Here is a 15809-nt window from a genome sequence, read left to right on the forward strand (position 1 = left end):
CAGTGTGTCACTGTAATCTTATACCTGCCAATTGCTGAAGTTACTGCCATATTTAATTTAATTTAAACAATGTCTAAGAATAAGAACTTCTTCAAAGACATTTGGGATGGCATTAAGGAGGGTACTTGTTGTGATGAGCCCTGGGTGTTATAGGTCAGTGATGAACCCCTAAATTCTACTCCTGAAACCACTATATTCTATATTTAACTAACTTGAATTTAAATAAAATCTTGAAAGAAGGAACAAAAAGATATTATTGAGTGGACCAAAAAAATATAGATGACAGTCCAGCTGATAGAGGACTGCTTAGTAGACTTCTGGAATAGACATCCAGGAACCTACTATATATTCTTGTCCTCAATGATTTTATGGACATGTTTCTGAATAGTTAAAGAATAATTCCACCTAAAAGCATAGTGATATGGTTGTTAATAAAGATGGCATGACCAGGCCACTACAACCCCTCAATGTTTCAGTCAACAAACCATTTAAGGACCATTTGCAGAAGGAATGTGAGTCCTGGTTCTTGTTTGAAGGTTTTCTATTGAGACCTTCTGGTAAGATCAAGAAAGTGCTAGCATCAAAACTTACAGAATGGAGATAGTAGCTGTGCACGCTTTAAAGAAATGCTGCATCACCAACATTCCTGATGTCCCAGAGGGCATTATTTTATGGAATAATATGAATGCCAATGGGACTAAGTTGAAAAGAGATTCAGAAAATTTGAATTCTAAGTAAGTGATGAAGTTTTAGGAATACATTAACCAATTTACTTCACATGTATTACCCTTTTTATATATGCACAGTGCTGATATGTGATTTTAAATATTTATGTCTCTATAGAAATAAATCCAGAGTTCTTTCAATAAGGATAAAATAAAATTTCCAAGTGATAAAAAGCATTATGTCATAGTTTATATTTTTGCTTCAAAGCTAAACACATCATTAAAGTTCAGTTCACAGAAATGGCAGGATTGACTCACTAGTATATAATACGTCTGAATGTGTGTTGAGAGAACCCTAGGGAGAACAATCCACAAGATAGATTTTAGCATGCCTCTTTCAATAACTGATTAAATTAATCAGAAAAAAAATCAACAGAGATGCAGAAATCTGAACAAAACAACTGACACACATTGGGCTAATGAGCCTGTGTAAGACATTTGCACTGCATGCAGACTTCACATTCCCCACAAGCTCATATGGGACATTTACAGAAGGTTCGTCTGCTGGGCCACAAAGCAAGTCTCAGCAAATTTTAAGTGGTTAAAGTCACTCAGAACATCTGCTCTGATTAGAATTTTTTAATCTATAAAAAATGAGTGGGAAAAAAAAAAACCCCAGAGAAGTAGAAAACCCCTATGTTTGGAAATTAACCAAAACATTTATTTCTAAACAAGACGTAGGATGAAGGTAAAATCCTGATGGAAGTTAAATGATAGAAAAGGGAGAAAAATGTTATCAACATTCACAAAAGATATGATTTGTGTATGTAGAAAATCTGAGAGAGTTTACAGATAAATTGCCAGAAATTGTTAAGAGATATTAAAAATACATTATTAGAGGGGTGCCTGGGTGACCAAGTCAGTTAGGCGTCAGACTTAGGCTCAGGTCATGATCTCACGGTTTGTGAGTTTGAGCCCCGCGTCTGGTTCTGTGCTGACAGCTCAGAACTTGGAACCTGCTTCCGATTCTGTGTCTCCATCTCTCTCTGCCCCTCTCCTGCTCACACTCTCTCTCTCAAAAATAAATAAACATTAAAAGTTAAAAAAAACACACATTATTAGAGTCAATAAGATTTTTGCTAAGTTGCTAGATTCAAATTCAATATATGAAAGTCAAATATATTTCTACATACCAGCAAAAATAATTAGGAAAGAAAGATATAATTTATTCTATTATCAAAAATACCAGTTATATAGAAATAAACCTAACAAAACAATGTGCAAGATCTCCATAGATAATTATAATGCTTAATGGAGAGACATTAAAGAAGACCCAAATAAATGGATTAGAACACAATTATAAAGATGCCAAGTTTCCCAAATGTATCTAAAGATTTAGCAACATTTAAATTCTCAACATGATCATGTGCGTGACTGCAGGCAGACAAGCTGGTTCTAAAATTTATATGGAAATGCAAAGAAACCTATTTTGCTTGACGTCGAAACTTATTATAAAGCCCTAGTAATTAAGATAGCTGGTTGATAAAACAGAGATAGGTAGAATCCTAGATGGAATCGAGTCCAGAAGCAAACCCACCCGCATGTGGACACTTGATGTATGAGACTCAGCCCAGCAGAGCACAGTGGGGGAAAGAAGTCAGTAAATATTGTCAGAACTGGGTACCCACATAGAAAAATGTGAAAAGGACCTCTCATTATTAACAAGCTCCAAGAGAATTACAGTGAAAAACAATACGATAAAAAGGTAACAGGGAAAAAACCTCCATGACTTCAGGTTAGGGAAAAACTTCCTAAGTCATAAAAAGCATTAATCATAAAGGGAAGAATTAATAAGTTTGATTTCACCAAAATAAATACTTCTATTCATTGGCACTTATGAAAGCACAGCCACAGGACAGAAGATAATGTGCTACCCATATATAAGACAGACACACACCCAACAGAAAATGGGCAGTTTTCTCTCTCTGGCGTTATCTTCCTTCCTTCCTCCCACCAACACAGTCAGGGGTGTTTTTTATTTTGTTTTGTTTGGGTTGCATTTGGTTTCGGTTTTGATTGCTTTTCTTTTTTCTTTTTTCTTAAGGTTCATACACGTGGTAACTGAAAGATGAACAGGAGTACATCATTGATATTTACCAAAATAAAAAGCAGTAATTTGGTTTTGAATCTGTAGTGATCAATTTTCCATGAGATGTTTTTGTCTCATACATTTAAGTGAGGGACTAAGTTAGAAAAATGCAGAAGGAAAAGTGAAAAGATAGGCTAGATGAAAACAATGGTGATGCTGTGCTCTCTTTAACTAAGGGAGAAAAATAAACAGTTTAACCTTATAAGACATGAGGGGAAGTTGAATCTGAAAGGGAAGGTAAAATAGTTCAAGCAGGAAAGGAAAATGAAAATGTACACAACAGAGCTGAGAAATGTTGAAAGATAGTATCTGAATGATCACGGGAAAGCTCCCATAAGGGTGAGAAAAACAAAGACAAATAATGGTGATTCTCAGGGTCTTAGCGGAACTCCAGATCTTGGGAAGAGTTTTCAAGTTTACATAAATAACAGAGCCTCCAAATGAGCCCTAGAAGAAGAAACCCTCTATTTTTAAAACCAGAATATTTAAAAATTAAAGGCAAAATGAGAAAGCATTATCTTTCTTGGGAAGTTGAACAGGAGTTATTTGGTAAAAAATCAATAGATAGGAAAATTAACAACAGGAGCAAATTTCTAACTACAGACTGTCTGAAATTGTCAGCATGCAGAAATGGGAAATTTGGTATGTTTGCTAAAGAAATAGAATCATTTTCATTTCTTTACCTTATGGGCTGTTGTCAGTTTATTTTTGTTTTTTTTTTTTGTTTTTTTTTTCTTTTGGAGCTTTCTGATTTAAGAGGGAAGAAAGGTTTTTGCAGGTTGTAGAATATGGAAGAGCAGGAACTCAGAAACTTGGTGTTTACCCTAGGTTTACAAATAAAAGTCCCAACTGATGTGCATCACCTAATAAAATTATGGCAGCAGTGAAGGTCATAAAAATGTTTACAACCTCATTTCTTTCCTTGAAAGATCCTTTGGTTTATCAATCTGTATAATCTTACTTTTGATTAATCGCCAATTTTCCACTTTATGGGTCGTTATTCTGTTTTTTTTTTTTCTGTTATTGACCTTTTGACCGTTTCGTAGATAATTATCACTTCCTTCAGAGAGGAGGGTGGAGGGAAACTAAATACTTTTCTACATTTATTAAGCATCCTGTTAACCCTGGCTTGGAAAAGTCCTCGTAACAAAGAAGTTTAACACACCTAAAATAATGGTGGTGTTGCAGATAGTTCTATAAACCAAGACATCTCAGACCCCTGCAGGGCCTTGGCAAGTGAGGTAAATCAGTGCCTGGATTTCTCAGTGGTGGACAATCGGGCACACATTTCCCCCGAAAGGATTACAATATTTGAACTTACACAACATACCTAGTGGCTGAATTAAACCCACAGACTGCCAGCTGCCAATGTCTGCACCAATGTCTGCATAGGTAATAAAAAATGTATATGCTTAGGTGTGATAAAAGTATTACTGCTAAGGGGCGCCTGGGTGGCTCGGTTGGTTAAGCATCCAGCTCTTGGTTTCAGCTCAGGTCATGATGTTGGCAGCTCATGAGACAGAGCGCCCTGTTGGGCTCGGTACGGACAGTACAAGAGTGCTCTCCCTCTCTCTGTCTCTTTCTGCCCCTCCCTTGCTCTCACTCTCAAAATAAATAAATAAATATTTTCTCAAAATAAATCTTTCTATTTTTCTCAAAATAAATAAATATTTTAAAAAAACATATTATTGCTGAAATGTGTGATAGTTCCACTCTAGTAAACTCACAGTTACAAGCCAGTCGACATGAAAGGCTTGGACGGAAGAATGGTTGAAGCATACCATAAAGTACAGAGTTAACAAGTGAACAGCTGGGACCACCTGGTTCATAATAATTTACAAAGAAGTAACTCTTTTACCTAAAACTTACCTTACGCATAAAATAAACGGAACCTCCTGAGTGTGTGTTCAGAGCCTTTCCTACAGAAGTGTTCAAGAACTCTTTAACTATTAAAAATGATTTTTGAGGACACAGCAATATGCTACAGAGGAGTTTCATTCACAATATAAGTTTCTGTGGCTTTAGGGCAAATGTTGAAATAAATCCCAAGTCATTTCTTATATTTAATGAAAGGTTATTTTTGATTTGCAAGTAGTGATGTTTCCTTACGATGTATACATTTAAGCTTTTATGTTGTTTTTGCTCACTTTTTTCAGGGCAAATTTCATGGAAATCCAATGCATGTAGCTGTGGTCATTTCAAACTGCTTAAGGGAAGAGAGGAGGATATTGGCTGCAGCCAACATGCCCGTTCAGGTAATATTTTCTGAGCTTGTGATCTCGTTATCACCTTGAACTCAATTTTTCTGAGACAGATAAATTCTTATCTTCTTCCCATCCAGCTCCTTCTACCTATGCTAATGGTGCCAACCATCCTTACGATCACTTGGAATCAAGGTCATACGATCATTTTTGAGTAGTTCCTTGTCCCTGCCTTCATACTGAGATAATTACCTCATCCGTCTAGAGTTTGTTTCTGGAATCCTATCTATACATTCTTCTCTGTTTCCATTGGTCACCCTCTGATTCACGATCTTAAAACACCAGTTGGGGAATATAGTTAACTATCTCCTAGTTGAATTCCTAACTACCATTTGGATTTTGCTTCCCTCGGCGTGTTTATCCTTAGGGATTGATGTTGCTCAAAACCTCCTATATCTCCCGATTTCCTACCCCACAAGTCCAAAACTACTCCACAAGCAAAAACTTTATCTTTTAGAAACTCCACAAATACCTGCTTGTGGATTGTTTCAATGTACTTTGCACCTGCCATTTTTTAGATTCTATTTTATCACCCTATCCTGAATGAATTCAGAGCCCCCAACCAAGACTCATAGAGGAAAGAATGAAGCCCTTGGGAATACTTTTTCAGTTAATCCTTATAAAAAGGAAAGAATATGTAAGTAATCAGTTGTCCAAATGACATCTCCATAATTTAGTAAATCACACCACTATATTTATTTTTAAAAGCCCAAGAAAACTATCTTTTTTTGGAACTGTTAAGAATTTTTAAATTTAATTATTGTCAGGTTATGGTTCTTTTGGGAGAAGTATGAAATTTTAACAATTTCTTCTTTCTTAGATGAAGAAGGGCAGTATCATTTTTATTTAATTTAAAATCTAAAGTATAGTGCTGCTACAGTAAATATAGCTTGATTCATAATTGGGTAAAAATTAAGATTCTATGACTACTATTATATGATATTCTTATATATCCTCAACTCTCCTTTTCTATATCCCTCTTGTCTCTAGTCATTGTAGAGTGTGTGTGTGTGTGTGTGTGTGTGTGTGTTGTTCTCTTCAAATGTCAGATATCAGTCAAATTAGAAACTACAAATAACCTGCCAGATGCATGCCACAGCATGGTACCACATGCTACCATAAAAGAAGCACTGTTGTAAATTTCAAACCTTCAAACCAATATACAAATATCTGGATGGATCTATAGAGAGAGAGAGAGAGAGTGAGAGACAGAGAGAAATAACTGAAGACAAAATGAGAGAGAAGGAACTTTATAAATACTTTCCAATCTGAAGAACGTGGTGTAGTTGAAAGAACACTTGACTGCCAGCCAACCGCATCGGCTCTACTTGAGGTTCCACCCGATTTGCTTGGTCAGGTCATCAGCCTTTCTAACCGTAGCTCCTGGCCCAGCTATAAGGTAAAGGGGTTGCTGATGTTCTAACTCTCATCTCTGGGTATCTGTATACTTTGATACCAAAGGAACGCACTCAGTTTCTTTATATCTGAGGAACACTCAATGTTAGATTATTTGAATGGCCAGGAAATGGTGCTTGGAAAAGTTGGTTAGCACCTTTCTGTTTAACTAGGCTAACAGTTTCAGATATTCTTTAGTGAGCTCCCTTTTGTTCCGGTGTAAAAGTAAATCTCATCCCAGCAGATTCAACATCCCTAATTCTGAATTTAAGTCCAACTTAACGTAGCCACTATACTCATTTTTAAATTACATGTATTCATTTTATAGAATTTCGAAAGTAACAATAGGTCTGTTGTAGAATGTTAGGAAAAAAAGTTTAAGCCATAAAATCATCCGTAACTTCACTTATACACTGACAACATTTTAGTGTGTGTTCTTCCAATCATATGTACTTAAGTTCACATGTCTATGCATATATCCATATATTTCTACATACATATACATATATAAGAACTAGAGATCACAAACACATGGTGTTTTTATAATTTGCTCTTTTTCTTAACAACTTAGTGCTACTTTAAATGTCATTAAATATTTTTCTAAAGCATGCTTTTTAATAGCTGTAGAATGTTCCATATCATACTGATCCAAGCCTCAGTTCAAAGTATGCTACATATGCTACATTTGCTATAAACTTGTTTTATCCACATCACTGAAAGTTCAAGACATCTTTTTTCTAGGGACCTTTGGAGAAATCCTTACAAAGTTCTTCAGTTTCAGAAAGGCAGAGGAATGTGGAGCACAAAGTGACTGCCATTAGAAATAGTGTGCAGGTGAGTGTTTCATGAAAAATTAGCAAGGTGGCCCTAACTGTGCCTCTTTTTCTTATGTCCCCAAAGCTAGTACATACAGAAATCATAGGGTAACTTGTCAATAAGATAACTATCTCTCACACACTATGTTCATATTAGAAAAGATTTCTTTGGGGGAAACTTTTCAACTTCAATTTACTGGAGACTGGAGCTCCCTGCCCCCCAAATTCTAAGCCTCTAACCTTCACATCTGTAATGTCTGCATCTTCATCTGCAAAAGTGAGGATAACCACCACCACAGGCTTGTTGTGAGGACAAATGAGATGATGTAAGGAAAGCCATTAGCCCAGATCTTGGCACTTAATACCTATTATGTCTGAGCAGAAAGATATCACCACGTTTGGAGAAAAGCAAAGTGAAATCTTGAAACATAAACAAACAGGAGACATAGAGGAAGCATAGATATTTTTCTAAGAAGCAGAGAGGGACTGTAGGTTGAATTGTCATAAAGTACAGCAGATTAGAATAGAGCCTTTCAGTGAAAAGATAACTGATACATTAATGCAGAGTTGTAGGGAACTAAAAGGGAAAAGGTATCCATATTCTCCAATAATAAAAAAAAAAGTTATTAGTAGCATCATTTGGAACTGAGAGATAAAAGGCAAGATGCTGAAAGATTTTCAAACAATCAGGAAGGAAAAATGAAAAGAAAATTTTGTCTGGTTCTTCCAGTGCTATTCAAACTTCATGGGAATTAGCTCTTTAGAAATGTAGATTGTACACACTTCGTCTAGGACATGACTAAAGCCCCAAATAGTGTATTTTGAAACACTGATGATGATATTTCCCTGATGTGCTTACATGTAACAACAGACTATGTTTTCTTTTGTACAAAGATGACAGAACAAGACACCAAATATTTAGAAGACCTGCAAGATGAATTTGACTACAGGTATAAAACAATTCAGACAATGGGTAAGTTTTTATTTTGTCTGTAGTTCTACCTAGGGCATAAAGACAACCTGACTAGGACTTATTCTTTACTGACAAAATTGATAAATTGATCTACTTCCCTAAGTGAAGTGCTTTTGTTTTTGTTTTGGAGAGTGCAGGAGAGTATTTTGCTTCCTCCTTTTCCCTCTTTCTGTTTCTCTGTGTGTGAGTGTCTGTGTGTGTGTGTGTGTGTGTGTGTGTGTGTGTGTACCAACCAATCCAAAGTAAATTATACAGCTCAAGAGAAATCAGAATCAAAAGATCATTATCACAACTAAGAAAAGTAATAATAGTTCCTAGCATGATCAGGAAATTACTAATATCATCCCTAAATGAGTGTTTTAAATATAATTTCTTAAGTTGTAAGTAGAAATATAGGGTGCCTGCCTGGCTGAGTGAATAGAGCATGAGGCTCTTGATCTCAGGGTCATGAGTTCAAACTCCACCTAGGGCGTAGAGCCTCCTTAAAAAAAATTTTTTTTAATTGTAAGTAGAAATGTGATTCACTGTAGGAAATTTGGGAAGTAGACAAAAGCATTAAAAAATTAAAGATCATACAAAATTCCACCATCTATAGATAAACACTGTCAAAATGTTAGTATACTTCCTTCCAGCCTTTTCCCTATATATTCAAATACATACATATCTATTTATTTGCAAAAATAATAATAATACACAGTTTTGTGTATTGCATTTTAAACTGAAGTTTTAATTTAAATATTTCCCTGTATCATAAAAAATCTTCAAACACATAATTTCAATAATTGTATGAATGTCAGAACGTAAGAACACTGCAATTATTTGATTATCTCTGTGATTAAACACTGAGTTTGTTTACAATTAGATGTTTTTTAAAAAATGGAAAGGGAAAAAAGCAATGAAAGAATGAGAATATTTATAAGGTCTAAAATTTACAAGTAACAACGGATTGATCATTCGAAGTGTACTGCCATTAGTGGGACAATTGAGGAAATTCCAATTAGGTCTAGATTAGCTAATCGGATGTACCAAACAATTTGCAGGCTTTGGTAATTGTACTACACTTATGTAAGATATTAGAGGGAGCTGGATAAAGAACAGATGGAAACTGTACTATTGTCGCAACTCTTTTGTAATTCTGAAATTATTTTCAAATAATTTTTCAAAACAAATCGGGTAGAAATCTTTTATTTACTGAAGCATTTTTAACTACTGAGATGTTAGCTTAAAACTTCTGGAAGGAACTATGGATGACTGTGACCAAATGCTTAACTGTCATCTAAGATTTAAAAGCAAAGATATTCGGATAGGAATCTTGTTTGGCATAGGTGACAAGTGACGTGTTCTGGCATCTTCAGGATGTGTTGGCTCCTATGAGGTCATGTTTAAAATAGTCATAGTTGCTTATATGTATAATTTTTCCCTTCAGAAAAAATGGCACAAACATGCATTTCATCAGATTATCAAAGGGGTCCATGATCCTAAAAGGTTTAGAAATACAAATTTAATCAAGCATTCCAGTCCATTGAATGCAGTCTCATCCCAAATTTCATATGTGAGTCACCAATTTAAGCAGTAGAATGTAGAGGCATCTGGGTGGCTCAATAGGTAGAGCATGTGACTGTTGATGTCAGAGTCATGAGTTCAAGCCCCAGGTTGGGCATGAAGCCCACTTAATTAAAAAAAAAGTTGTTAAAAAAGAAGTAGAATGTAACAAAATACATTAAACGATAGAATTGCTTTGAACTTAGCATATTACAATTAGAGTTATATTGATATTATCAGTGCTTCACGAGCATTACGAAGAATCAAATTGATCATTCTATCACTTAAATCAACAAGTATTCATTTTGTTGATTATAAGTGAAATGAAATGGTTTTTTTTTTAATGTTTATTTATTTTTGAGAGAAAGAGAGAGAGAGAGAAAGCGTGGGCAGGGGAAGGGCAGAGAGGGAAGATTTTGCTACATGTGGGATCTAGGAGTTAGCGAATTTGTGAATACAACCAAGAATGATTTCCTGGAGGTCAGTGTATTTTGTAGAGAAATTGGGCCCCACGTTGTTTTGGGGCCTCTTTTTTCACAATCACACAGGTCAGATTGGCATTTCCACCCTTCACTTTTCACCGACAAGAGCAGTTACTATAAATAACCACTTGCTATATACCAATAAAGTTTAATGTTCAAGTTAAATAATACAACGTTTATTGCACATCTCCCATTTAAGAGGATAAACCATCTCAGGTTTTTTTCAGTCAGAGATTTTTCTTAATTTGTAACTCTTTCCTGCTTCTAGTTTTACTGTGAGGCAAGCTCATTCTGCAAAGGACAAAAAGGAAAGCAAAGGACTTCATCGTTATTAGTTCATGAGACTAAGTAGGTAAAACTGCAACTCTTCAGGCAGTTTTCCATAATTCCTGGGTATCAAGTAGAGTGAGGCAGATGGGTAAAGGCATCAGGAGGAGTCAAATATGATTAATGGGCACAAAGACAGGCCCCTTTCCTACTTACGCCAACCAGCTAGGGTTACTATCAATGTAGAGGTATCTTAAAAAGGAATACATTTCAAAAACTTTTTACCTCTCTCTCTGCCCCAAAAAGGAACATGGTGTGAAGAATGGTCTTCAGTCAAGGTCTGTATGATAGAGAGCTCACTGGCTTACTCGGTGGTGATCCTTCCTGGCAAATGAGCAGATAGGGACTGACTTTCATGCTCATCTCTAACAGTCGCATTAGGCTTCTGTATCTTAAGACTTAAGGATGGGAATTGCAGCAGATGTAGCTTTCAAAACAGAGACCTTTGCCTTGGAGTGGACTCCACATCTCATCTCTTTTCCTTCACAGATCAGGGGGACAAGAACAATGCCCTAATGAATCAGGAAGTTTTGACTCTGCAAGAAATGCTTAACAGTCTCGACTTCAAGAGAAAGGTTAGTGAAGAACTTTAATTTGGCCTTTTGCCCGTTTTTCTCCTTTTCCTGTATTTGATCCTACTGAAAAGAATCAAGCTCTTGGATTCCTTCAGTTCTATTTAAGCTGAATGAATAAATGGCAATGTTTCTAGAAAGAGTGCCATGCTGTTTGCCATGCTTCTCTTGCTAAGTTCACAAAGTTGGACCTCTTGCGAGTTTATTTATCTTGCTTATGCTGTACATTTACTGTAGCTACCATTAATTTCAAGGTGAATATTTTACCCAATTTTTATTTGCCACTATTTCAGACATGACTGTCTTAGTTTCTGTACTTAATATGCTGATGTGGGTTCTCCTACACATGTATAATTAAAATATTATTTGATGACTACTAAAATTTTAATAGAAAAATCAATGTTCCAGTTTCTACTCTGAAAAATGACCTCATGCTAAGTAATTTCTTAGATTTCAAGATAGTTCATTGACAACTGAGCGTATTCAATCTAACCTCCTTTCACAGAGAGGAAGAACTCCTTTCTGACAAAATGAAATATTTTTTAAAAAAGGGAAACATTTCTATTTCAACTTTCTATCTCTCCTTGAAAATAAATGCATTGAAATCTGAGCTGTTACTGATAAGTCAAGAGTTTATTTCTAAAAGTTTGGCTTTGTTTTTTGTGCAGGAATTTGTGTGAGCACAGATAAATGTAAAATTTATTTTCACCCTAAATTATAAACTTTAACAGTTAGATATCAGATTTTAAGCATGCAAGTATTTAATCCAAGATAAGCTTAATGCTTTTATGCATAATGAATCTATACTATATGTTTTATGCATGCTATCTTATTCTACTTCAGAAATAAGATTTTAAGGACAGAAGGAACCTTGGAAATAATTCTGTCCATTCACCTGATTGTATAGATCAAAATATAAAGTTCCAGCAAATTAAGTGGTTTATCCAAATTCACATAGCTTGTCACAGAACCAGGATAGGAATTCACAACTTCTAATCCTTAGGCCTTTGAAAGCTATACTTCTTCCTAAATTCAGATAAAGTCCTAATAAAAACTAATACAGAAAGACTCCAATTTAGTCATTGCATTTAAAAATAAATGAATAAACATATTTATAAGAATATAAATTTAATCTGTGTCTTTTTAAATAATGGAGAAATGGCTGTATGACTAGAAGATTCAATATTGTCACAGGAGGTACAAACTCAATATATTTACACTAAATGATATTACATTATGAGATTGCTAACTGTGGTCATGCTTTTTTCTTTGTGATGTTATTTGTGATAATTTAATAGTTTGAAAAGGCAGTGCTATGATAACTATAAGGTAGTATTTCATAAAGTATGTAGTGAGAATTGTAACCAAGCCCATATCTTCCAGGTCAGACAAATTGTTTTACAGGTTGAATTATAAGTGACTTTGGTTGTGTCTCCTGAAAATCTTTTCAGTAGTCACCTTTGTTTTTAGGAAGCCCTCAGTAAAATGACACAAATAGTCAATGAAACGGACTTGTTAATGAACAGCATGCTGATGGAAGAGCTGCAGGACTGGAAGAGGCGCCAGCAGATCGCCTGCATTGGAGGACCGCTCCACAATGGGCTCGACCAGCTTCAAAACTGGTAAAACGAATTGACTTTAGTTTCTAGTGAAAACCACAGGAAGTACAAACCTTCAGTGTAGCTCAGCCAGAGATGTATATGTGTTTTTTTTTTTTAATGTTTATTTATTTTTGAGAGAGAGACAGACAGACAGAATGCAAGCTGGGAGAGGCAGAGAGAGAGGGAGACACAGAATCTGAAGCAGGCTCCAGGCTCGGAGCTGTCAGCACAGAGCCCGACGCGGGGCTTGAACTGACAGACCTCAAGATCATGACCTGAGCCAAAGTTGGATGCTTAACCTACTGAGCCACCCAGGCGCCCCTATGTGTTTTTAATTTTATTCCTTTGGGGCAAAAACAAAGCATCTATAGAAGTCTATAGAATGCATCAGAAATGCTTACTTTTTCTCATCTAATATATTAATCTTAAAAGACTCAAGTGAATTTTTGAAACCTGCAATAAATGTAACTTTCTATAAGGACATAAGAAGCACTAACTTCAAAAGCTTAAAAAAAGATATCTTAGTTTTTAAATGTATATCTTAAGAAGTCAGTGTTCAACGTTAGTTTTGTGTGTTCAACAAAGTGATTTATTTTTGTATTTAAATGAAATATCTCAAATGGCTAATACAACAGGGCATCCCCTACCGTATACACATAGGCTATCATATACAGATATCCTTTGTATTGGAAAAAAAAAAAATGTGGATAGGGCTTTCTTCTTCATCAGTGCCAAATAAAATTATCTGATCGATGAGCACTTAGAAAAAATAATGAAAAAGAAGGAAAATGTTCAGTTGAAATCTAAAATTGCTTTCAAAGGGTACAGAGCAATACAAGGGAGATATGGCATAACTGGGGCCACTTGCACTAAAAGCTCCACCCCACCAGGCCTGCTTGTCAAGAAGAGTAAGGAATTGGGCTCTTTTTAAAACATACTGATTTTCTTTGGGGAGATGCTTTAATTCCCTAACCTCACTGTAATCCCTTGTTTTGAAAACAAGATAAACAACAAAGGAAGCCATCAAGAATTTAGCAGATAAGCGTGCTTACACCAAATTCTGTGGGGGGTTGACAGATCTTTTCACAGCACTATGTGGGGAATAAACTTCTAAGTAGAAAGAGCTGCTGTCAGGGCCAGAAAGACTTAGCAAGTCTGTCCAGATATCCTGCCTCCTTGGGAGTGGACAGTCCCTTCAGTGTCCATTTCAGCCTCTCTCTTTCTTAAACTTCAGGCCCAAGAGCCCACCTCCATTTCTGAGGTGAGATCGCCACATAGTGAGTAAAACTCTAAGCATGTACCTTCTCCAGACAGATACGCTGATAATTTTTGGCTAATACTTAGGATTTGAAAAATACATACTGGAGTGGGGAAGGCAGTTCATTTCATACTGTCTTTTTTCTTTAGTATTCTTATGCATAACACTCTTCATATCATGTAGTAGCTTGCTGTGTTTTAAATTTGCTCTTTCTCTACCCGTTAGTGAGTACCATATCCTTAACATATATATGTTTAACAGACTTGTAAACAAAAAAATTAAAAGGGATTTGGTTCCAGATGTTGACAAAATTTTGTAAATGATGTCTATAGCTATAGGTAAAAATGAGAAAACGTTGAAAATGTTTCCCATGCATCATACATCTTAGAGGAAAAACTAATTTGGGAAATAAACATACAGAACTGTCACTAACTTGTAATGGAATTAAGTAAATGATTGTATTAATTGAATAATTATTTGCTAATGTGTTTAATAGTTAAAACGGTAGCTTGTTAAATGGGAAAACTATCTGCTGATTTTCATTTGTTGTTCAATAGCTTTACACTGTTGGCAGAAAGTCTGTTCCAACTCAGAAGACAATTGGAGAAATTAGAGGAGCAGTCGACTAAAATGACATATGAAGGGGATCCCATCCCCATGCAAAGAGCCCATCTGCTAGAAAGAGTCACCTTCTTGATCTACAACCTTTTTAAGAAGTAAGTAAAGTATTATCCATTTAAATGCCTCATGGAAGCCTCAGTCTTGTGGGGTTGTAAGGACACCCTGGCTGGGGTTTTAGTGTTAAGGTGATGGGGGGGGTGGGGTGGGTAGGCAAGTGTTAAACAGTGAGCCTCAGGGTAAAGGGAATAAAGCTACAGAGAGTTCCAGAAGCCTTTCTGCTCTTCACTATGTATTCAACACTTCTCCCAAGAACTGACTCAATTTTCCATGAGCCAAGCACATCATCCAGCTGAAGTTCATTTTTCACATTTTAGAAAACAAGATTTCAATGATTTCTTCTTAAGTATATATCCAAGAAATGAAGGGTGGAGACCATGTTTATGTGTATTAGCTCATCTAAAAAAAAATTCTAATATCCAGAAATTCTAATATCCAGAAATTCTAATATCCAGTTCAAAGATGGCATGAAATTAACTTTTCCTTTATGTTTAGTATGATAAAAATAGACTTTTATTCTTGACTCAAGTATAACAATTAAGAATTATTTACCATTGTTATTTAGGGACAATCTTTAGGCATTTTTTTCCATCTCCTGGTAACTATTTATGAGAAGTCTTTGGAAAGATTTGAACTTAATGGACATTTGAATGTCTTCTAAGTGTAGAAAATTTGGATCTTTTAAGAGGACAGCATCCTGTTTCTCTGTGGTTTTCAGCCTGTCAATATTTTCAATGTTTTCAAGACGTGCTTTATTTCCTTTTAATCTAGCTCATTTGTGGTTGAACGACAGCCATGCATGCCAACCCACCCTCAGAGACCGATGGTACTTAAAACTCTCATTCAGTTCACTGTAAAGCTAAGGTAGGCAGAATGTGCTCTATCATTTCATTTGTTTGTGGAGCCTCAGCCACTGCGTTAATTACAACTCATTTCTCTCATAGTGCCTTTCATTCAACTCTTCTTTATTAAGCACTTCCTGCATGCCCAGCACTGAGCTTTGGTAGATACCCTCAGAAATGTTAATATGAGGGCCCTGCTTGTAAAGAATATGACAATAAAGATGAAAGCCTGAAGGGTATTATCATGAC

The 15809-nt window shown here is 35.6% G+C and overlaps 1 protein-coding gene across 6 annotated transcripts in view; it reads left to right on the plus strand.

Moving 5' to 3' along the window:
- Positions 1-15809, plus strand: part of STAT4 (signal transducer and activator of transcription 4) — a 91405-nt gene that overhangs the window by 48613 nt on the left and 26983 nt on the right. For all 6 annotated transcript variants that reach the window (XM_047084150.1, XM_047084153.1, XM_047084151.1 and 3 more), the window contains exons 4-10: positions 4971-5069; positions 7212-7304; positions 8180-8258; positions 11099-11184; positions 12652-12803; positions 14598-14756; positions 15490-15582. In XM_047084150.1, the coding sequence (XP_046940106.1) occupies positions 4971-5069; positions 7212-7304; positions 8180-8258; positions 11099-11184; positions 12652-12803; positions 14598-14756; positions 15490-15582 (761 nt within the window). The remainder of the gene's footprint in view (positions 1-4970; positions 5070-7211; positions 7305-8179; positions 8259-11098; positions 11185-12651; positions 12804-14597; positions 14757-15489; positions 15583-15809) is intronic.

The sequence above is a fragment of the Lynx rufus genome, unplaced genomic scaffold (assembly GCF_022079265.1).
Source record: "Lynx rufus isolate CCGP_SWC_20201006 ecotype Redwood Valley unplaced genomic scaffold, mLynRuf1.p SCAF_2, whole genome shotgun sequence".
NCBI lineage: Eukaryota > Metazoa > Chordata > Mammalia > Carnivora > Felidae > Lynx > Lynx rufus.